Source organism: Mobula birostris, unplaced genomic scaffold, assembly GCF_030028105.1.
Source record: "Mobula birostris isolate sMobBir1 unplaced genomic scaffold, sMobBir1.hap1 scaffold_608, whole genome shotgun sequence".
Classification (NCBI taxonomy): Eukaryota; Metazoa; Chordata; class Chondrichthyes; order Myliobatiformes; family Myliobatidae; genus Mobula; species Mobula birostris.
This window is the reverse complement of record NW_027278329.1, coordinates 64584-87822: the sequence shown is the minus strand read 5'-3', so window position 1 is coordinate 87822 and position 23239 is coordinate 64584. Positions and strand designations below refer to the sequence as shown.

Below are 23239 nucleotides of genomic sequence, written 5' to 3'. Positions count from 1 at the left end.
AGAACTGCATACTATACTCCAAATTTGGCCGCATCAATGTCTTATACAATTTCAGCGTAACATCCCATCTCCTGTACTAGATGCTTTGATTTATGAAGGCCAATATGCAAAAATGTTCTCTTTATGACCCTATTTACCTGTGACACATCCCAAAAATTATGGATCTATTGCCAGATACCTTTATTTTACTACACACCTCAGTATACTACCATTCACTGTGTAAGTCCTACCATGTTTGTCAAACCAAAGTGTGACACCTTACACTTGACTGCATTAAATTCCATCTGCCATTTTTCAGCTGGTCCAGATCATATTGTATGCTCTGATTGCCATCCTTGCTATCCACCACATTCCCAATCTTGGTGTCATCTGTAAATTTGCTGATCCAGTTTAATACATTATCATCCATACCATTAATATACGTACAGTAGATCATAAACTACGGTGAACCCATCAACAAACCATGCAACACATCACCAGTCACAGTCCATAATGCAAGCCAGACAACATTTTCATTGGCTCCATCTTCACTTCCCACTGCCTTGGGGAATCAGCAAACGTAGTTGTTGGTCAGAGTTAGACAGTCAAGTTCAGGGAATGCATAAGAAGAGCTAGCTTTCAATCCGTAAGACAATCGAGATTTTAAAGGCAGAGCTTCACGGCAGTTTCCCTAAGATGAGGTGCAACCAATCAGCGCAAGGCAGTGCTTAAAAAGAGCTTCCTGTCAGTCAGGTCTGCGCTTAACATTTAATAAGCAGAGCTTCAAAGTAGTTTTCTGAGTTGGCCAATCAATGAAGGGGAATGAATAAAGAGAGCGAGCTTTCAATCAAGAAAGCAATTGATATTTTAATGGCAGAGCTTTGCAACAGTATCTGTGAATTGAGGAACGTCCAGTCAGCAGGAGGGATTTATTAGGAAGGGCTGATAAAAACAGCACAGGTGCAAGTGGACCGGCCCTTCTTTGAGTGGCCTTTCTTTTGAGTATGCAAATATTTAGAGTGGCTCTGGCTCATCAGGCTTGGGTGACCTCTAGTATTTGGTAAGTTTCTCTCTTCCTGTTCTTATTTGTTCATTCCTCACCTGTTAGGGCACAGTAGTTTAATGAGAATGGCTCTGGAGCAATGTTTTGTACTGTATGTGGGATGTGGGAAGTCTAGGAGATCTCCAGTCTCCTGGATAAACACACCTGCACTGGGTTCACCAAGACGCAGCTCCTGAGACAATGTATTAAGGAACTGGAACTGCAGCTCAATGACCTTCAACTCATACAGAAGAATGAGGAGTGATTGTCAGGAACTACATGTAGCTAGTCACTCCTGAACCGCAGAGGCAGGTGACTGGGTGACTATCAGGAGAAGGAGGGAAATGCACAGTCAGTGCAGAGTCCACCTGTGACCATTCCCCTCAATAATAAGTATACAACCTAAGATACTTTTGAGGGGGACAAGCTACCAGTGGGGAGTCACAGTGACCGGATCTCTGGCGCCGAATCTGGTGCTGTAGCAGAGAAATGAAGAGGACTACAGTGCTGATAGGGGATTCGCTAATCAGAGAACAGAGATGAGATTCTGTGGGCACGATCGCGACACCAAGACAGTATGTTGCCTTCCTGGTGCCATGAGCAGGGGCATCTTGGGTCGGGTCCATGGGATTCTCAAAGGTGAGTGTGGCAGCAATGACACTGGTAGACAAGGTGAGGAGATCCTGAAGAGAGATTTTAGGTAGCTAGGTAGAAAGCTGAGAAGCAGGACCACCAGGGTAGTAATCTCTGAATGCTGCCTGTGCCACATGCCTGTGACGGTAGGAATAGTTTGATTTGGCATTTGAATACATGGCTGAACAACTGGTTCAGGGAGCAGGGGTTCAGATTTATGGATCATTGGGATTTCTTCTGGGGAAGGTATGATCCGTACAAAAGGGATGGGTTACACCTGAACCAGACGGGGTCCAATATCCTTGCGGGCAGGTTGGCTAAAGTTGTTTGGGAGGGTTTAAACTAATTTGGCAGGGTGATTGGAACTGGAGTGATAGTGCTGAAGATGCCATAGCTGGTTTACAAACGGACAATATGCAGTGAGGAGAGGTTGTTGGTGGGGCAAAATTGCAATCAACAGGAGGAGTTGCAACGTAAAAGGTGGACAGAATTGAAAAGGGTGAATACAGAACTGAAGGTGTTATATTTGAATACACACAGTACACGGAATAAGGTAGATGAACTTGCAGCACAGTTGTAGATTGGCAGGTATAATGTTGCAGGCATCACTCAATCATGGCTGAAAGATAGTTACAGCAGGGAGCGTAATGTTGAAAGATACATATTGTATTGGAAGGACAGGCAGGAAGACAGAAGAGGTGATGTTGCTCTGCTGGTAAAGAATTAAATTAAATATTAGAAAGCGGTGATATTGGGTTAGAAGGTGTTCATTAATTGTGGATAGAGCTAAAGAACTACAAGTGTAAAAAGACCCTGACTGTAGCTGTATACAGACCCCCAAACAGTAGTAAGGATATGTTCTACAAATTACAATGAGAGATAGAAAATGCATGCTACAAAGGCAATGTCATGGGGGATTTTACTATGCCGGAAGATTGAGAAAATCAGCTTGGTGCAGGATTCCAAGAGGGGGCAATTTCGAGAATGCCTAGGAGATGGCTTTTTAGAGCAGTTTGTGGTTGAGCCTACTAGGGGATCAGCTATTCTGCATTGCATTGGGTGTTGTGCAATGAACCGGAATTGATTAGAGCGCTTAAGATAAAAGAACCCTTAGGGGCAGTGATCATAATATGATTGAATGCAACCTGAAATGTGAAAAAAAGCTAAAGTCAGAAGTACCAGTATTACAGTGGAGTAAAGGAAATTGCAGAGACATGAGAGGAGTTGACCAGAATTGACTGGAAAAGAGCACCGGCAGGGATGACAACAGAGCAGCAATGGCTGGTATTTCTGGAAGCATTTCGGAATGCACAGGATATATACATCCCAAAGAGGAAGAAGTATTCCAAAGATGACACAACCGTGACTAACAAGAGAAGCCAAAGCTAACATAAAAGACAAAGAGGGGATATATAATAGAGGAAAAAATAATGAGATGTTAGAGGATTAGGAAGCTTTTAAAACCAACAGAAGGCAAATAAAAATACTATTAAGAAGGTAAAGATGGAATACAAAAGTAACCTAGCCAATAATGTTATAGCGAATACCAAAAATTTCTTCAGATACTTAAAGTGTAAAAGAGAGGTGAGAGTGGATATCATACCACTAGAAAAAGATGCTGGAGAGGTAGTAATGGGGGACAAGGAAATGGTGGATGAACTGAATAAGTATTTTGTATCAGTCTTCACTGTGGAAGACACTAGCAGCTTGGTAGAAGTTTCAGGTGTCAGGGGTCATGATGTGTGTGAAGTTACCATTACTAGAGAGAAGGTTCTTAGGAAACTGAAAGGTCTGAAGGTAGATAAGTCACCTGGACCAGATGGTGTACACACCAGGCTTCTGAAAGAGATGGCTGAAGAGATTGTGGAGGCATTTGTAGTAATCTTTCAAGAATCACTAGATTCTGGAATGTTTCTGGAAGACTGGAAAATTGCAAATATCACTCCACTCTTCAAGAAGGGAGAGAGGCAGAAGAAAGGAAACTATGCGCCAGTTAGTCTGACATCAGTGATGGGGAAGATGTTGGAGTTGATGATTAAGTATGAGGTTTCTGGGTACTTGGAGATACATGATAAAATAGGCTGTAGTCAGCATGGTTTCTTCAAGGGAAAATCTTGCCTGACAAATATGTCAGAGTTATTTGAAGAAATAAAAAGCAGGATAGACGAAGGAGAATTGGTTGATGTTGTGTATTTGAATTTTCAGAAGGCCTTTGAGAAGCTGCCACACATGAGGCTGCTTAACAAGCTAAGAGCCTATGGATTCACAGGAAAAATTCTAGCATGGTTAGAGCAGTGGCTGTTTGGCAGGAGGCAAAGATAGGGATTAATGCATTCTGTGCCCACTTTGAATGTGAAGATCCCTGTTGCACCTATACCCATGACTGTGTGGTTACGTATAGATCAAATACCATCTATAAATTTGCTAAAGATACAACCATTGTTGGTAGAATCTCAGATGGAGACGAGAGGGCGTACAGGAGTGAGATATGCCAACTAATTGAGTGGTGTCACAGCAACAACCTTGCATTCAACGTCAGTAAGACGAAAGAGCTGATTGTGGACTTCAGGAAGGGTAAGACAAGGGAACACAAACCAATCCTCACAGAGGGATCAGAAGAGGAGAGTGATCAATTTCAAGTTTCTTGGTCTCAAGATCTCTGAGGATCTAACCTGGTCCCAACATATTGATGCAGCTATAAGGAAGATAAGACAGCGACTTAACTTTATTAGGAGTTTGAACAGGTTTGGTTTGTCAACTAAGACACTCGGAAACTTCTATAGATGTACTGTGGAGTGCATTTTGACAGGCTGTATCACTGTCTGGTGGTGGTGGGCCTACTGCACAGGATCAAAAGCTAAAAAAAGTCACAAAATTAGTCAGTTTTATCTTGCATTCTAGCCTCCATAGTACTCAAAACACCTTCAAGGAGCAGTGCCTCAGAAAGGTGATGTCCATTATTAAGGACCCCACCACCAGGACGTGCCCTCTTTTGATTGTCACCATCAGCTAGGAGGTACAGAAGCCTGAAGGCACACACTCAGCGATTCAGGAATATCTTCTTCCCCTCTGCCGTCCGATTCCAAAATGGACATTGAACCCATGAACACTACCTTACTTTTTTAAAATGTATATTATTTCTGTTTTTTGCACTATTTCAAATCTATTCAATATATATACATACACTTTCTCTAATTGACTTATTTATATATATATATATATTGCATTGAACTGCTGCTGCTAAGTTAACAAATTTCATGACACATGCTGGTGATAATAAACCTGCTTCTGATTAATGGCTTTGTTGAAAAGTTTGCAGATGATACAAAGATAGGTGGAGGAACAGGTAGTTTTGAGGAAGTAGAGAGGCTACAGAAGGACTAGGGTAGTTTAGGAGAATAGGCAAAGAAATGGCGGATGACATAGTGGCAGGAAGTGTCTGGTTATACACTTCGGTAGAAGAAATGAAATTGTTGACTATTTTCTAAATTGAGAGAAAGTACAAAAACTGAGGCACAAAGGGACTTGAGAGACCTTAAGCAGGATTCCCTAAAGGTTAATGTGCAGGTTGAGTCTGTGGTGAGGAAAGCAAATGCAATGTTGGCATGCATTTCAAGAGGACTAGAAGATCAAAGCAATGATGTAATGATGAGACTTTATAAAACACTGATAAGGCCTCACTTGGAGTATTGTGAGCATGTTTGGGTCCCTTATCTTAGAAAGTATGTGCTGACACTGAAGCCGGTTCAAAGGAGGTTCACGAAAATGATTCCAGGATTGAATGGCTTGTCATATGAAGAGCGTCTGATGGCTCTGGGTTTGTCTTCATTGGAATTCAGAAGAATGAGGGACGACCTAATTGAAATCTATCAAATGGTAAAAGTCCTTCAGAGAATGGATGTGGAGAGGATGTTTCTTGTGAAGGGAGAGTCCAAGATCAGAGGACGCAGCCTCAGAATAGAGATGTCCTTTTTGAATAGAGATGAGAAGTAATTTCTTGAGTTAGAGAGTGGTGAATCTGTGGAATTCTTTGCTACAGGCAGCTGTGGAGGCTGAATCTATATATATATTTAAGGCAGAAGTTAATAGATTCTTGATTGGTCAGGGCATGAAGGGATATGGGGAGAAGGCAGGAGATTGAAGCTGAGAGGGAAATGGATCAGCCATGATGAAATGGCGAAGCAGACTTGATCGGCCAAATGGTCTAATTCAGCGTCTATATCTTATGGTCTTATAATGTAGAGCCCCTCCCAATCTGTCATTATTTCATCTGCCACCCTCCTATCAAGCAGAGAATACAAAGATTGGCAGTATATAACACCAGACTCAAAAAACTGCTATCATCCTACTGTTGTGAGTCCTTTGAACAGATCTCTCATGCGCTAAAAGATGAACTCCTGATATACCTCACTATGGCACTTGCACTTCATTTCTCCACCTGCACTACATTTGCTCTGTAACTAATATCATATTTGGTTTTGCTTTTTACTACCTAGATGTGCTTTTGAATGATATAATCTTTTTGCAGGGCACAAAAATCGTAACCATATTATGGTGTCTCAGTACATGTGACAATAATAAATGAATATCAAAATAAAGATCCTTTGCACCATCTCATTAAACACTCACAAGTGCTTAATCAGAAGTTGCAAAGGTACAGCAAGACTTAGAAAGAGTTAACCTGGGGAAATTTAACACAAACACAGAATGCATGATATGAAAAGTGTCTCATTCCTCAGTAAGTCCATCACTCTGATTGTCAAATGAAAATCAAATTTATCTTTTCTGTACCAGGTTCTGACAGTGGTGTCTGACACTGGTTTAAAAAAAAGCTATTTCTTCAGCACACATTATTCAATTTTTTTCAGGGTAGTTGAGAACACAACATTGCATAAAAACCTTAGCTCAGCACCCTTCAACTCCAATAGTTGTTATAAGTGTGAGATAGTGATACAGCAGTAGAAGTCGTAAGACATACACATAACACATAGAAAGTAGAACACTATACCACAGTGCAGGCCCAGTGTTGTGTCTATCATTTAACCTACTTTAAAATCAATCTAACCCTTCCCAACAGAAAAACCCTGCATTTTTCTATTATCCATGTGTCTATCCAGGAGTTTCTTAAATGCCCGTAATGTACCTGCTTCTATCACCAGCCCTGGCAGAGCATTTCATACCCACCGCTTTCTGTGTAAAAAAACCTACCTCAGACACCCCTCCCTATATTTTCACCCAATTACCTTAAAATGGTGCCCCCTTGAATTAGCCACTTCCACACTTCCACACTAGCTATCCATTCAATCTATGCTTTTTATCATGTATGCTTCTATTAAGTTGCCTCTCGTCTGCCTCATGCCAAAGAGAAAAGCCCTAGCTTGCTCAACCTCTCTCTAATCTAAGCAGCATCCTGGTGAATCTCCTCTGCACTCTCTCTTAAGCTTCCACAACCTCCCTATAACGAAGCAACCAGATCTGAAGACAATACTGTAAGCGTCATCTAACCAGGGTTTATCGAGCTACAATGGACAGGTATCTCCTCAATGAATTAAGCAATCAGAAAATACATATTATACAAACGGATATGGAGACATAACTAAAATGTAAGAATTCAATATCAGAATAAAGAATTAAAGAGAGTGAAAGCAAGATTGGATTATGAGAAAAAGAACAAGGAAAATAAAACAAATACAAGAAGTAGCCATTAAAAGCTCCTTAAACAAGTTGTAGTTTCAAGGAATGGAAGTTCATATGTTACAGTTAATTTTCAATAGCAGAGGTAAATATTAAAAGAGTACTTAGTGATGTAAATCCTGATTTTAATTATACTTATTGGCCATTTTATTAGGCACTAATTATCAAAACACAAATATAACAAACACCACAACAAATAGCATAAATGAATAAAGAGGGCTTTGAAGGCCGTGGAATCACAGAGTGATATAGCACAGAAATTGTTCATTTGGTCAATTGTGCATTCAACAACTTTTTGAAAGTGTCTTCAAGTCAATTCCACATAGTTTCACTGTGCCTGAAAATATTTACCTACTTCTGCTTTTGCCTAATTCCCTTTTTAGAGCTATTATTGCATTTGTCATTTCTTGTTAGTGTAATTGTGTCAGGAAATGTAGAGGAGGCTTGACCCAAATGCAGAGTAGTGGAGATGATTAAGCAGTGATCGATAACCTTAATAATAAACTGCAAAACAACAAGCCACGAGGGGCAACAAAATAAGGGAGAACAGATACTTAACACGACAAGACAACAAGGTAGCTGAAGGCTAGGAGCAGCTGGTTCATATGAGCGAACAACAAATGTGGATGAGAGCTGGGTTTAGATAGGCTGCAGGTGAAGAGTTGGAAATGAGTGGCAGGTGATTCTTGTTAGCTGGTTGGGGACTGGGAGGTGCCTGCCAGTTAGTTCATTGCTTTGTAGTGCCAGCCATCACCGACCGGGGTTTAATTCCCCCCACAGCCTGTATGGAGTTTGTTCCTCTGGATGCTCTGGTTTCCCCTCACATTCCGTAGGCGCACAATCAGTGAGTTGCGGGCATGTTATACTAGCACTAGAAGCGTAGCAACAATTATGGGCTACCTAGCACAGTCCTCAATGGTTTAATTTGATGTAAAAAACACATTTCACTGTATGTTTCGATGTTTCAATTTACAAGTGACAAATAAAGCTAACCTCTATTCAGCGTACATTTCTTGTACAAAGGCAAGATAAAGCAGAGCTGAAGAATGCCTATTTGAAAAGGTCCATCTTTCCTCCAGCTTAGCTCAAAAACAAAAGCCATAGAGGTTATTTGCGGTGGAATCTCTGCTGAATATTATAATAACACAATTTGAAAAGTGTAATTAACAGAGTATTCTGTAGTATGACATCTGACATAGATCAATGTTGCTGATGGCATCACAGTGCTCATTTGTTAAACTGTGTGATGATCATTAACCTTGAACCGGTTTTAATGTTTACCTCATTGAGGCTGGTGAAGCATTAATTAAATTTGCTTTGTAGAAGAAAAAAAATCTGCTTCATTAAAGCATCAGTGCAAACACATCCCTTGGGTTTATAAATCTGGCTTCCAAGTATCTGTTTTAATTTGTGAAAATTTCCGCAGCACTTTTGACATTTATTATGATACCAAAATTTGACATTTCAAAAGTGGTTTATAATTGAGTGGAGTCAATCTAACATTAGCATTATCTTTCCTACATCAATCACACCCAAAGCAGAATATTAATTTAGTTAAAGTATTGTTCTCTGTTTTTTTCCTATTTTCTGCCCCTTGCCTTCATGTTTGATGGTTTGATATGGCTGTTAGTTTCTCCCCCACCTCTGCAAGGTTGGACATTTCACCTCAAACAGGGTGAGGATCTTCTCAGCACACACTAGTTCCCACACTGGTCTCTTTAGCCACCTCTGGTAGGATCCTTAACAGTGTGAAAGACAGAGGGAATTTGAGGACCAAGTCCACTGATCCTTCAAAATTGCACAAGTTGATAGGGTGATTAAGAATGCATATGATGGTCCTGATGAAGGGTCTTGGCCCAAAATGTCTACTGTTTATTCGCATTCGTAGATGATGCCTGACTTGCTGAAATCCTCCAGCACAATGTGCATTGTGCTTCAAATGGTGTGTTGGCCTTCATTAGTCAAGATGGACTGTGTTCAAGAGCTGTGTGATAATATTGCGGTTCCATAAAAGTTTTATAGAACTGCAATGTTATCACACAGCTCTTTTAGGCTACACTTGGAGTACTGTGTTCATTTCTGGTTGCTTCATTATGGGAAGGGTGTGGAAGCTTTAGAGAGGGAGCAGAGGAGATTTACCAGGATGCTGCTTCTATTAGGGAACTTGTCTTAGGAGGAAAGGTTGAACAAGCTAGGACTTTCCTCTTTGGAGCGACTAAGGTTGAGAGGTGACTTGACGGAGATGTACAGTATAAGAATATGAGAGGCATAGGTAGAGTGGATAGCCAGTGCCTTTTTCCCTGGGTGGCAATGACAATGGGCATCCTTTTATGCTGAAAGGAGAAAAGTTAGAGGTATTTTTCTTCACACAGAAAGTATGAAATACATCCAACCAGCTACCAGGGGATGGTGGTAGAAGCACAATGGAGATTCAGGAAACTCCTGGATAGGCACATGGATGAAATAAAAATAGGTTACGGACTATGTTGGAGTGAAGGGTTAGATTGACTTTGGAGTAGGTTAAACAGTTGGCACTACATCGTGGGCAAAAGGGCTCATACTGTTCAGTGCAGGGTTGCTGTAGCAACACCAGTCAAACACTCCTGTAGACCTCCTCGTCTCCATCTGAGATTGTACAAGCAACAGTGGTGTCATTGGAGAATTGCTTGATGACATTTGAGCTGTATTGAGCCACACAGACATAAGTGTAGAGAGGATAGAGCAGAAGGATAAGCATGCTTCCTTGAGATGCACCAGTGTTGATCGTCAGAGAGGAGATTTCATTTCCAATCTGCACTGACTGTGGTCCCACAATAACAAAGTCAAGGTTCCAGTTCCGGAGGGAGGTATTAAGGCCCAGGTTTTGAATCTTAGTTATCAGTACTGAGGGGATCATTGTGCTGAACATTTTTAAATTGAATGTCCTTTAATTGTATTATTGCACCTGGCTCAGCTACTTTCTTTGAGAGCTGTCTTTATAACTCCACCTCTGTGTGAAGAAATTGCTTCTTTTAAAACTTTACACTCTCATAGTAAACCAATGCATTCAAGTATTTAGTTCCAGGTCCTTGGGGAGTATTCACCCTGTCTATGCCCCACATGATTTTATATATTTCTTTAAGGTCAGCTGTGTCTCCTGCACTCCAAAAAATAAAGTCCCAGCCTGCCCCACCTCTCTGTGTAACTCAGGTGCTCAAGTCCTGACAAGCTTCTTTGCACTCTTTCCATCTTAGGGACATCCAGTCATAGAAAACTACAGCACAGAAACAGGGCTTCGGCCTACCTAGTCCATGTTGAACCATTTAAACTGCCTAGTCCCAACAATCTGCCCCTGGACCACAGTCCTCCATACCCTTCCAGTTGTATCCAAACTTAATCACTAAAATCAAAATTGCACCCACCATTTGTGCTGGCAGCTCCTTCCACACTCTCAACACCCTCTGTGTGAAGTAGTTTCCCTTCATGTTCCTCTTAAACATTGTACCTTTCACCCTTAACCCATGACCTCTAATTCCAGTCTCAATGTTATCTTTCCTAAAACAGAAAGACAAAAAACTATGGATGGTTCTGCAAGTGCTGCCTTACCGACCTCTTGTACAAAGTTACTGTCCTTGGATAAAGGCAAATAATAAACTTGGTAACAGAGATAGGGTGAAAGGAGAAAGAGGGATACACAGAGGTTTAGGGAGGGAATTATAGGGTTTAGGGATTAGACTGTTGAAGGGATACAATCATCAGTGGTGGAGGGAAGGAAATAAATAACAATAGGCCATCTTATTTTACATTGCAAATCTAAATGATAATTCATCTATATGTGTCAACAACCTAACTTTAGTATCTCATCCAGGGCACAGAATGCCAAATAATGAAAGCCAATGTATTTTTTCATAAGCTATTCAATAACACATATTAGATGAGAGATCTTTTATAAATATATATATCTCAGATGGGGGTGGTGACATAGAATTGCTTGTGATAGATTATAAGACACAAAAACAATTTGAAAAGCAAAGTAAGTTGCTGTTAATTTAATCTTACTGTCCAGTAACAGTCATTGGAAATAATTTGAAAGCATTAAATCGACTTCTTATGTCAGTTCACAAAGGCTGAATGCAAAAGTCATATTAATTTGTTTGGGATATTCTTTTCCAGGGTGCTTCATGTGCAATCTGTAGAGCAATCTGTTTACTATCTACAAAGTAGACTACAAACACAAATCCAGGATACTCCAACAGCACTGCTCAAGCATCTCAACCTCCATCATCATGAAGGGCAAAGGCACCGGCTATCATGTTAATGTGACTTTGTAGGGGAAAGAATAGCGAAGGGTAATATCTAATCAATAGTGACATGGATTGTGCTAATGTGGTAACAGGGAAGCATACACGAAGGTAGCGATATGGAGTGCAGCAGCAACGCCATCCAAATTTCAGAAACTTCACTAATTATGTTATGTGCACCCATTGCTGCAATAGGAAATTGAATTTGCTGCTAGATCTGTGGCTAATCATTTGGTTCTATAATTAGGACTTAGTCTATTACTTAATTAATTCTTTCTGTAGCCACTACTTTGTTATAAAAGTGCAGTTTACTGATAACTGAGAAAGTAAAAGCTGTACCAAATTCATGCTCAGGTAGATCAGCTTTAACTGGTTCTCCTGGTGTTTACCAGTTTTTAATAAATCATACATTATTAAAACTAAGCTTCATTGTAAATAATTAATACAATAATTCATGACTTCAATAACTTTCTCATCTCTCTTCTTATTTGGAGATGTAGTCATAAAGTGTTGAGAGACTCCTTTCAGACCATCAGGCGCACAGTGAAGCAATCCAATTAAAACCACTCCCCCTTCTACCTCACAGCCAATCAACTATGTCCTTTTGGAAGTTACCACTGAATTTGCATCAATCACTCAAGATCACAGCAATACCTTACATGTGCATATCCCACAACATATAAAAGACAACAGCAAACTGTTCAGCAGTAAAGGGCATGGGCTGTGGTCTAACATCACCGAAAGATATGTGTGTGTGACCAAGACAAAGAAGCAGACAGGAAAAATAATTGCAGACACTACCTACTCTATAAACTGTCTTTTTCAAAAAACACCCTCTGGAAAGTGCTATAGGGCTATTAAAACAAAAGCTTCATACCATCTTAAAAATTTCTTCCCGTTAGTTAATCTGATCAAGCATTCTTCCATATCTATCCTTTAACGTCTGACTTTATTAGCTTTCTTTATTTATATATAATTCTTCATGCCTCGTAATTGTTAAATTCTGTTTTATGGTGCATGTCTAGCCCTGACCAACACAGCACAGCAAATTCTGACTGCATGTAAATGTATATGGGGAATAAAATTGATCCTTGATCCTTGATGAAATCCAAGGGAGTGGTACGGTACCATTGCTGTTAGCTCAAAGCTTTACAGTGCCAGTGATCAGTGAGTGGTGTTCAATCCACACCACTGTCTATAAGGAGTTTGTGTGTTCACCTGCGACCCACGTGGATATTCTCCAGGTGCCCTGGTTTCCTTCCACATTCCAAAGATCTATAGGTTAGGGTTAATAAGTTGTGGGCATGCTGTGCTGGCATTGGAATTGTGGCGAAACTTGTAGACTGCCGCAGCACACTTTCAGATTGTGTTGGTCACTGACAGAAAAACAATGGATTTCACAGTATGTTTTGATGTATATGTGACAAATCTTATCCTCTTATCTCATCTCCAGTAATTCCAATCCACTTCATCACCTCCCTTGGCCTCTTATGCTCCCTTGATCAATTCATCATGAATTACCGCTGTAACTTTGACAGTCTTGATTTATCTGCTACCCTCTCCTGCCTGTTCATGAATGTCCAATATCATTCACTGAAAAGGGTAGAAGGAAGATTGAGGGAGGACATCAATGCACTGAAGTTTCCACAGTGTTGCACCCTCGCTGTGAGTCTCCTGCCTGACAGCGTTCATATACTGGCTGCAGGCAAATGTATTTAGAATCATTAAAATTAACTTGCAATTTTATACTTGAGCCAAAAGCACTAATCTACTAACAAAATCAGACATCAGTGTCCCTAAAGCAATGGTTTGCTGGAATTGCCTTGCTCAGCTGTCCTGCCTGCCTGATTTAGATGTGCTGATGGTGTTAGGTTATCGCACACTGCCATCTGCCAGCAGAATGAATACAGCAAGCACGTACTTCAGTGCTGGCAAAGCCCAGAGCTAATCATTCAGCTTATGTATCGGGAACGAGTGATTATTAAGGCAAGTGATTTGCCAAGGGAGTAATACAAAACATGCCGGGCTATTACCAGGGGAAATCAGGAAATTGCAAGTCTGACAGTTCACCTGCACAACACAAACCGCACTGTAGGTGAGAGGAATGGAAAAGGGAGGTGCTTTAACTTCACTGGCTGGACTTCAACTTGAAGGTTCTGAACTTTGGGGCATAAACTTAGTGAATGCATTATTAGATACACCTGCTCGTTAATGCAAATATCTAATCAATCATTGGTAGCAACTCATTGCGTAAAAGGATGCTGACATGGTTAAGAAGTTCAGTTGTTGTTCAGTCAAAACATCAGAATGGGGAAGGAATTTGATTGAAGTGACTTTGTTGGTGCTCGAGTGGTTTGAGTATCTCAGAAACTGCTGATCTACTGGGATTTTCATGCAAACAGTTTCTAGAGTTTACAGAGAATGGTGTGAAAAGCAAAGAAAAACATCCAGTGAGCTGTAGTTCTGTGGGTGAAAAAGCCTTGTTAATGAGAGAAGTCAGAGGAGAATGGCCAGACTAGTTCAAACTGACAGGAAGGTGACAGTAACTCAAATAACCATGTTACCGCAGTGGTATACAGAACAGCATCTCTGATCATGTTGAACCTTGAAGTGGGTGGGCCACAGAAGCACATGACCATGGACATACTCTCAATGGCCACTTTATTAGATACAGAAGCTTCTTAATTAAGTGGCCACTGAGTGTATATATATCGAGTAACAAGGGGCAGAAACAGACCCTTCAGCCCAACTTCTCCATACTGACCAAGATGTCTGAGTCGGCAAGTCCCACTTGCCAGAACTTGGCCCTTATCCTTCAAAGGTTGATTGGATACCCAGAGGTCAAAGCCTAAGGGCTGGAGACTGGAGGACTGCCTTGAAGTTCAATGACTGCACGTGTGTGCGTGTGGGTGGGTGGGTGGGTGGGTGGGCGGGAGGGAAGAAAACAGCTTGTTTTAATGTTATTGGTCTGTTGCTCATGCCCTGTGTTGTTCTGCTGAGCATCGTGGAACGTGTGGTGACACTTGTAGGTTGTCCCAGCTCATCCTTGGGGATGTTGGTTACTGATGCAAATGTTGCCTTTCACTGTATGTTTCCGTTCACAGGTGGCAGCAACCATATCTGTGTCCAAGAGAGCAGAATGAGCCGCCTCAATGACAGTCACACATATCTAATGTAATGAACTGTTTCCAGAGACTGGTTAAGGATAGAATTAACACCTGCCTGAGCTGAGCAAAGACCTTGTCCCACTGCAAATCGCCCGGTGTCATAGCAGTTCTACAGTGGATGTAGTCTCTCTTGTTTTCCATTTTGATTTGGAGTATCTAGACAGGCTGTTGTATATTGATTACAGTTCAATGTTCAATGGCATCATCCTGTCAGAAATAATCAGCAGGCTAATGAATTGGGAGATAACAGTCAGTACGGATCTTGAATATCATCGGCTCCTTGCTGCTCATCAACATAGCTGCTCCTCAAGGATGCTTAGACCACTACTTTACCCTCACTGTACTTACCTATCACTGAGAGCTTTGAAATATGGACCTACACCACCAGGTTCAGGAACAGTTATTACCCCTCAACCATCAGGCTCTTGAACCAGCGGGGATAACTTCACTCACAATATCACTGAACTGTTCCCATAACCAATGGACTCACTTTCAAGCACTCTTCATCTTATATATTATCAATATTAACTTATTTATTTATTTATTTATTTTTCTGTATTTGCATAATTTGTTGTCTTTTTTTCTTTGTCCATCTGGTTGTGTGTGGTTTTTCATTGATTCTATTGTTTTTTTTTGTATTTATTGTCAATGCCCACAAGAAAATAAATTGCAGGTTTGTACAGTATATGGTGACATATAGATACTTGAGTTCCTAAGGTTGTCAACCCGAGGAGTGGTAGTGGGTACAAGCTCCCACTACCTAAAAGTGCTCCTCATGGCATGCGCCTCAAATAGCCTCTGACAACCAAGTCCAACTCCTGGCCTTCTCGTGTGGTTTAGCCTCTAAGCCCGGCGGAACTGTTTCTACTGACAGGAGAAGGGGTGAAGTCGGGTCCTGGTGCCTTAAAACCAGTCCTTTGGGTAGATGGAGCTTGTCAGCCTGGGAAGGCAGTCCATCTAAGAGAGGAAACTCTGATTTCAAACCTCCGCTGCCTTGCGGCCATACCCACTCATGGGAAAGGCTTCGGGAGTAAACCCTGAGGACAAGTCCGGAGCTGGAGTCCCGAAGGCAGTCCGACGTTGCCTTCAACCTCGTTCTGGCAACTCCCCTGCGACGTCACTGGTGCCAAGCTGTATCGGCCCTTGCCCTTCCCTTGGACAACATCAGTGTCGTGGAGAGGGGAGACTTGCTGCATGGGCAGCTGCTGAACTTCCAAACAACCTTGCCCAGGCTTGCGCCCTGGAGAGTGAAGACTTTCCAAGCGCAGATCTATGGTCTCGTGAGACTAACAGATGCCACTAATAGATACTTGATAATAAATTTACTTTGAACTTCTGAACGTTGAGCATTTAGTTGACTGAAATAACTATTCTCTCACCATATCTGCTGCCTAACCAGATACTGCTGCTGAGCTCAGTACCTCAGGCATTTATGGAGGGAAATAAATAGTCGACATTTTGGGCTGAGATTCTTTATCAGAACTGGAAAGGAAGGGGACAGAAGCCAGATTAAGAAGGTGAGACAAGGGGGAGAAGTAGAAGGATAATAACAAGCATGACACACTAGCAGGGATAAGACCATAAGGCCATAAGACATAGGAACAGAATTAGGCCATCTGGCCCATCAAGTCTGCTCAGCAATTCAATCATGGCTGATCCTTTTTTCCTCTCCTCCTCAACCCCAATTTCCGGCCTTCTCCCCGTAACCATTGATGTTATCAATCTCTGCCTTAAATACACCCAATAACCTGGCCTCCACAGCTGCATGTGACAACAAATTCACCACCCTTTGGCTAAAGAAATTGCTCTGCATCTCTGTTTTAAATGGACACCCCTCTTTCCTGAGGCTGTGCCCTCTTGTCCTACGCTCTCCCACCATGGGAAACATCCTTTCCACATCTTCTCTGTCTAGGCCTTTCAACAATCAAAAGGTTTCAATGAGATCCCCCTCATCCCTCTAAACTGCAGCGAGTACAGATTCAGAGCCATCAAATATTCCTCATATGATATCCCTTTCACTCCTGAAATCATCCTTGTGAACCTCTCCTGGACCCTCTCCAATGCCAGCACATCTCTTCGAAGATGAGGAGCCCACAACTGTTGACAATACTCAAGGTGAGACCTCACCAGTGCCTTATAAAGCCTCAGCATCACATCCCTGCTCTTGTATTCTCGACCTCTTGAAATAACTGCTAACATGGCATTTGCCTTCCTCACCACCGACTCAACCTCCAAGTTAACCTTTAGGGTTTTTCTGCACAAGGATTCCCAAGTCCTTTTGCATTTCAGATTTTTGGATTTTCTCCCCACTTAGAAAACAGTCCACACATTTATTTCTATTACCAAAGTGCATGACCATGCATTTTCCAACATTGTATTTCATATTCTACTTTCTTACCCATTCTCCTGATCTGTCTAAGTCCTTCTGCATCCTACCTGTTTCCTCAACACTACTTGCCCCTCCACCAATCTTTGTATCATCTGCAAACTTAGCAACAAAGCCATCTACTCCATCATCTAAATCATTTTTATACAGCATTACAAGAGGCAGTCCCAACACTGACCCCTGCGGAACACCACTAGTCACTGGCAGCCAACCAGAAAAGGATCCTTTTATTCCCACTCACTGCCTCCTACCAATCAGACAATGCTCTAACTATGTCAGTAACTTTCCTGTGATACCATGGGCTCTTAACTTGGTTAGCAGCCTCATGTGTGGCACCTTGATAAGTGCCAGAAGGGAAATCAGCAGAAGGAATGGAAAAAGAAAGAATGAGGGAGAAGGAGAAATCAGAGGAAGTTAGAGAAATTAATCTTCGTGCCATCAGATTAGAGGCTACCCAGATGGAATATGAGGTGTTCCTCCTCTAGCCTGATTTTGGCCTCATCATGGCAGTAGAGGAAGCTATAGACAGACATGTCAGAATGGGAATGGGAAGTCTCATTGAATTGAGTAGTTACTGGTAGTTCCATAAAAACAGAAAATGCTGGAGATACAATCGATTCTGAAGATGCTGTAAAACTTAAGTAACACGCACATAAAGCTGGTGGAAATACCAAAGCACTAAAGAAGATCAAAATCTAAAAGGAGGGGACAATGGACCAATGAATACAAGGAAGGAGGCGAAGAGAGGATCCGGAAGGAAAATGGGGAAATGGGATCTTTGGGATCCGACACAGATCTGGTGGGCCAAATGGCCTCCGGTGTTTAAGTGGCCAGTCACAGTCCTAATACTTTTGAGATCTGAGTTACTCAAGACAGACATCATCTCCCTCTGGTTCCCCACTTCCTTCCTTCCTTTTCTTCCCTGGTCCACCATCCTCTTAGGTTTCTTCTTCCCTCCCCCTCAACCACCTGACTTCCCCCTCATCTGGCCTCACAAATCATCTGCCAGCTTGTACTCCTTCCCCTCCTCCCTCCACCTTGTTATCCTGGCTCCTGCCCCCTTCCATTGAAAACGCTGACTATTTATTCCCCTCCTGATTTGCTGAGTTTCTGAGTATTCTGAGTGTTACTCAAAAGTTTCAGCATCTGTAAAATCTCTTGTTATCTGATTCTTCTTATTCAGCCCTTTACCTCTTCCACCTATCACCTCCCTGCTTCTAACTTCATTCCCCATCTTCCCCACACACCTACATACCTTACCCAGTTGGTTCCATCTATCACCTGCCAGCTTGTACTCCTTCCCCACCCCGCACCTTTTTATTCTGACTTCTTTACCCCTTCCTTTCTGCCCTGTTGAAGGATTTTGGCCCAAAACATCGACTGTTAATTCCCCTCTGCAGTTGCTGCCTGACTTGTTGAGTTCCTCCAGTAGAAACATCTGCAGAATCTCTTGTGTCTAATATTTCAAGATAATCTGTCTCCAAGGATACAAATCAAGTTTGGATTCCTGTGTTGAGTCTGTTAATCAGTAAACATTTCAGAAGTTAGGTTTTAGCTAGAGGTTGGTGAAGTGGTTGGATAATTCACACCAACGCTAAAATAATCTCCACTGAAGAGGTTAAGGGAATGAACACGGCAATAAATATAGTGACACACACACAAAATACTGGAGGAACTTGGTAGATCCTCAAGTCATGGCAACATCTTTGTAAATTTTCTCTGTGCTCTTTCAATTTTATTGATATATTTCCTGCAGGTAGGTGACCAGAACTGCATGTAATACTCCAAATTTGGTCTCACCAATGTCTTATACCACTTCAACATAACTCAATACTTTGACTTCTGTTACATGCACAAGCTGGTAAAACTGGAATTATTAAACAGTCTTTTGTCGTACTCATTATTGCCATGTGTTCTGTTTACCCTGTGAACTCCATTGCACCTTAATGCATGTGACAACAAACTAATCTGAATCCAAAGTACCTGTCAGTGGGTGCATTGTCGTGACTGTCCTCGAACCAGTCGATCCGGAAATACCGCACCGTGACTTGGACAGATGCCCTTTGACCTCCACGGGATCTGAACTGCGTAGCCGCAGGGCTGCCTTCAGTGGAGCCATCCCGTTAAACTGCACGGTAGAAAGGCAGCCAATAAATCCCCACATGTTGGCCTTCCGTAGTTCCTTGTCCATCCCGTTACCACCTGCAGTTCAAACAGAACAGCACAGGAATTAATTTCAGACCAGCCTATCCGCAGTAAACAGAATTACCCATAACAATCTTTGGAAGAGTAGCATTGTCCACAGTAATTAATTTTACGAATTGTCCACTTACATTATAAAACTGTAATTTATTTAGTGTTGAATAATCAATGATAATAAAATAACTAAACTAACTGGGCCCAGTGTACACGCATTCTTACGACTCAAACATACTTTATTTTCCTTGTGCACAAGGAGAACAACATGAGCACTGTCACCACACTGTTCTGAAGAGAAAACTGCTATTTTTATACAGAATTAGCTTATGAGCTATGGATATTGACCACTTGCTAAATTGTATATATTTGAACTCAGGGTCAATCACCATTCACAATAGAGGCATTAAAAGTCATTCACAACTTCATGTTGACAACCAATGATATTTTGAAGTTAGTAAAACAGTTGTTCCTTAGTTGTTGGGTGTACTTCACATCCTTCCATTATTCCTATCTTGTCTTTCTCCTACACCCATACTGTGTAATAGGAAGCTATGTTCTTCTAGGTTGATTACGCACTGCCATGGTCATTCTCACCTATCTGTCTGCAATGGGCAAGTTTGGGTTCCGCAGTCTCACTTCAAAGGTCTCCCTTGTTGAGGTTTGACTACACACTGCTGCAGTCATTCTTGCCTGATGTTCTCTTTAACCTTTGCCTTACTACAGCTTCCACAGTTGCATCATCCACAGCTTACAATTGCCATGTTGCTGTGTCTTTATAAGGCATTGGTCAGGCCTCACTTAGAGAATTGTGAGCAATTTTTGGCCCCCTATCTAAGAAAGGTTGTGCTTGCATTGGTGAGGGTCCAGAAAAGTTTCACTAGGATGGTCCCAGAAATTAAAGGGTTAACATGGTGTATTTGATGACTCTGGGCCTTGGAATCGCTGGAGTTTCGAATTATGAGGGGGATCGCATTGAAACCGACTGAATTTTGAAAGGCCTGGATAGAGTGGAGTCTAGGACCAAAGGATACAGCCTCTGATTATAAAGACGTTTCTTTAGAGCAGGAGGAACTTATTTAGCCAGAGGGTAGTGAATCTGTGGAATTCATTGCCACAAATGGCAGTGGAGCCAAGCATTGGGTATACTTAAAGTGAAGGTTGATAGGTTAATGATTAGTAAGGGAGCCAAAGGTTACGGGGGAGGGGTGGAGGCAGGAGAACGAAGTTGAAAGGAATAATAAATCAAGCATGATTGATGAGCAGAGTAGACTTGACGGGCCAATTGGCCTAATTCTGTTCCTATGTTTTATCATCTTACATTGCACATCCTGAACAAGGTTTTAAAGATTTGCTGATGTATTTTCAGCTCATATTTATATTATGTTCGGTTTTCTGAGGCAATGATTGAGAAGCAGGATGAGGAACCATTAAAGAGAATTTACTGACTAATGCTGCACAGGTAAGAAACCAATGAGGTATGTTACTCACTTAGTTAACCAGTTGATTAAGAATGGAATGGTTACAGAGGCACAGAGTAATACAGTACAGAAACAGAGTATTCGTGCCAATCCGTTCACGTTGACAAAGATGCCCATCTAATTTAGTTCCATTTACTCATCTTGTGACAAAATCTCTCTAAACCTTTCCTATTCATGTATCTGTCTACCTGTCTTTTAAGTGTTGCTGTTGTACTTGCCTCAACTACTTCCTCTGATAGCGTGTTCCATATGTACACACCACAAAAAGCAGCACCTTGGATTTCTTTTAAATCTTTTCTCTCTCTCTCCTTAATCAAAGTTCTTAATTGGTAAGTGAGTTCATGATTAATTGGAGAAGGTAGATGAATGGATTGAATAAAGTCAGCCATGAATGAATAGCAGAGCAAACTCTAAGGACAGAATAGCCTAATTCTGTTCCTAGGTCTTATGGTCTAAACCTGTGCCTTCTAGTTTGTGATTTCCCATCTCTGGGAGAAAGATTGTATGTTCACCCTATCTATGCCCCTCGTGATGTTATACACATCTATAAGCTTACTCATCAGTCTACCTGCTCAAAGGAATAAAATCCTAACCTGCTCACCCCATTCCTAGAACTCAAGGCCTATGATTTCCATTAACATTCTCACAACTCTTCAATAACCATACCAAAGATTATAGCAGACCAACAAAAAATGAACTGTTATACTAAAACCAAACAGGGTAATGGTATCCTGAGAAGGATGTTCTGTCAAGAGAGAGACTGTGAGTAATAGCGCCATAGACTACAACAGCACATAAACAGGCTGTTTGGCCCATCTGATCTATTCTAATCTGATCAGCCTAGTACCATCTACCTGCACCAGGTGCATTTAGCTCCACACCCTTCCCATCCGCATATTGTACCTATCCAAACTTCTCTTAGAAGTTACAATTGAACCAGCATCTACCACTTCCACTGGCAGCTGGTTCCACACTTGAGCACCCCGAGTGAATAAGCTCTCTCACCTTTCACCTGAAGCCTATGACCTCTGGTTCTAGTCTCACTCAGGCTGATGGGAAATTGCCTGTATGTATTCAGCCTATCTATACTCCACACAATTTTGTACACCTCCATAAGATCTCCACTCATTCCCCTGCATGCCAGGGCGTGAAATCTTAATCTATTTAACCTTTCTATGTCTCAGAGGAGGGCCGATAACATCATGAAGAATTCCACCCACCCTGCTCATGGACCGATTGCCCCAGTCCGATCAGGAAGGAGGTTTTGTGGCATCCACACCAGGACCACCAGACTCAAAAACAGTTACTATCCCCAGCAGTAAGACTGATCAACACTTCCACCCACTACCTCCCCCACTACTTTATTATTTCCCATTGGCTTAGCATAAGCCTTATACAGACTCAAGCATCATTTTCACAAACAGTAAATTTGCATGCATGTCCATTAGTGTTCATACAGGTAATAGTCTTATTTTCCATTAGAAGAAACATTCAAACCTTTATGTTTTTTGTGTTTACCTGAATCATATGCATCTATCCTAGACCCATTTATTTAATGGTAATGGCCTTTTTGTCATTATTCCCATGCATTGTAGAGTTATGTTGCTGTTAGTTTGTATTCCTAGTAATAGCTAACTCATTACGAGCCTATGGTTTGCTGTTGTGTGCTGGGGCAGCAGGCTGAGGGTAGCAGACACCAACAGAATCAACAAACTCATTCGTAAGGCCAGTGATGTTGTGGGGATGGGACTGGACTCTCTCTGACGGTGGTGTCTGAAAAGAGGATGCTGTCCAAGTTGCACCCCATCTTGGACAATGTCTCCCATCCACTACATAATGTACTGGTTGGGCACAGGAGTACATTCAGCCAGAGACTCATTCCACCAAGATGCAACACAGAGTGTTATAGGAAGTCATTCCTGCCTGTGGCCATCAAACTTTACAACTCCTCCCTTGGAGGGTCAGACACTCTGAGCCAATAGGCTGGTCCTGGACTTATTTCCTGGCATAATTTACATATTACTATTTAACTATTTAAGGTTTTATTATTTATGGTGCAACTGTAACAAAAAACAATTTCCCCCCGGATCGATAAAGTATGACTACTATGACTATGACTATTGAATCTTTCCAGATAACTTATTTTATAGAGCTTTACAGAATTATTGACAACCATTTTGAAAGTTATAGGATCTTATGAGGTCATCACAGGGTAAAAGCTGAGATGACTCCACCAGTGGAGAGTCTCGAACAAGAGGACATAGGTACAAAACTTTTCACATTGGGTAATGAATCACTGGAATTCTTCAGACTAGAAGGTTGTGGTGACTGGATTGTTAGAAATATTGTAGGTGAGGTTGGGTTTTGAAATATTGCAGAAT

General features: G+C 41.6%; 1 protein-coding gene across 1 annotated transcript in view; it reads right to left on the bottom strand.

Annotated features, from left to right (window-relative positions):
• Positions 1-19232, bottom strand: part of LOC140193394 (glycophorin-C-like) — a 58142-nt gene extending 38910 nt beyond the window's left edge. Inside the window, exon 1 of the mRNA XM_072250742.1 lies at positions 19165-19232. Within this exon, the coding sequence (XP_072106843.1) occupies positions 19165-19180 (16 nt within the window). The 5' untranslated portion in view covers positions 19181-19232. The remainder of the gene's footprint in view (positions 1-19164) is intronic.
• Between the last annotated feature and the right edge of the window lie 4007 nt (positions 19233-23239).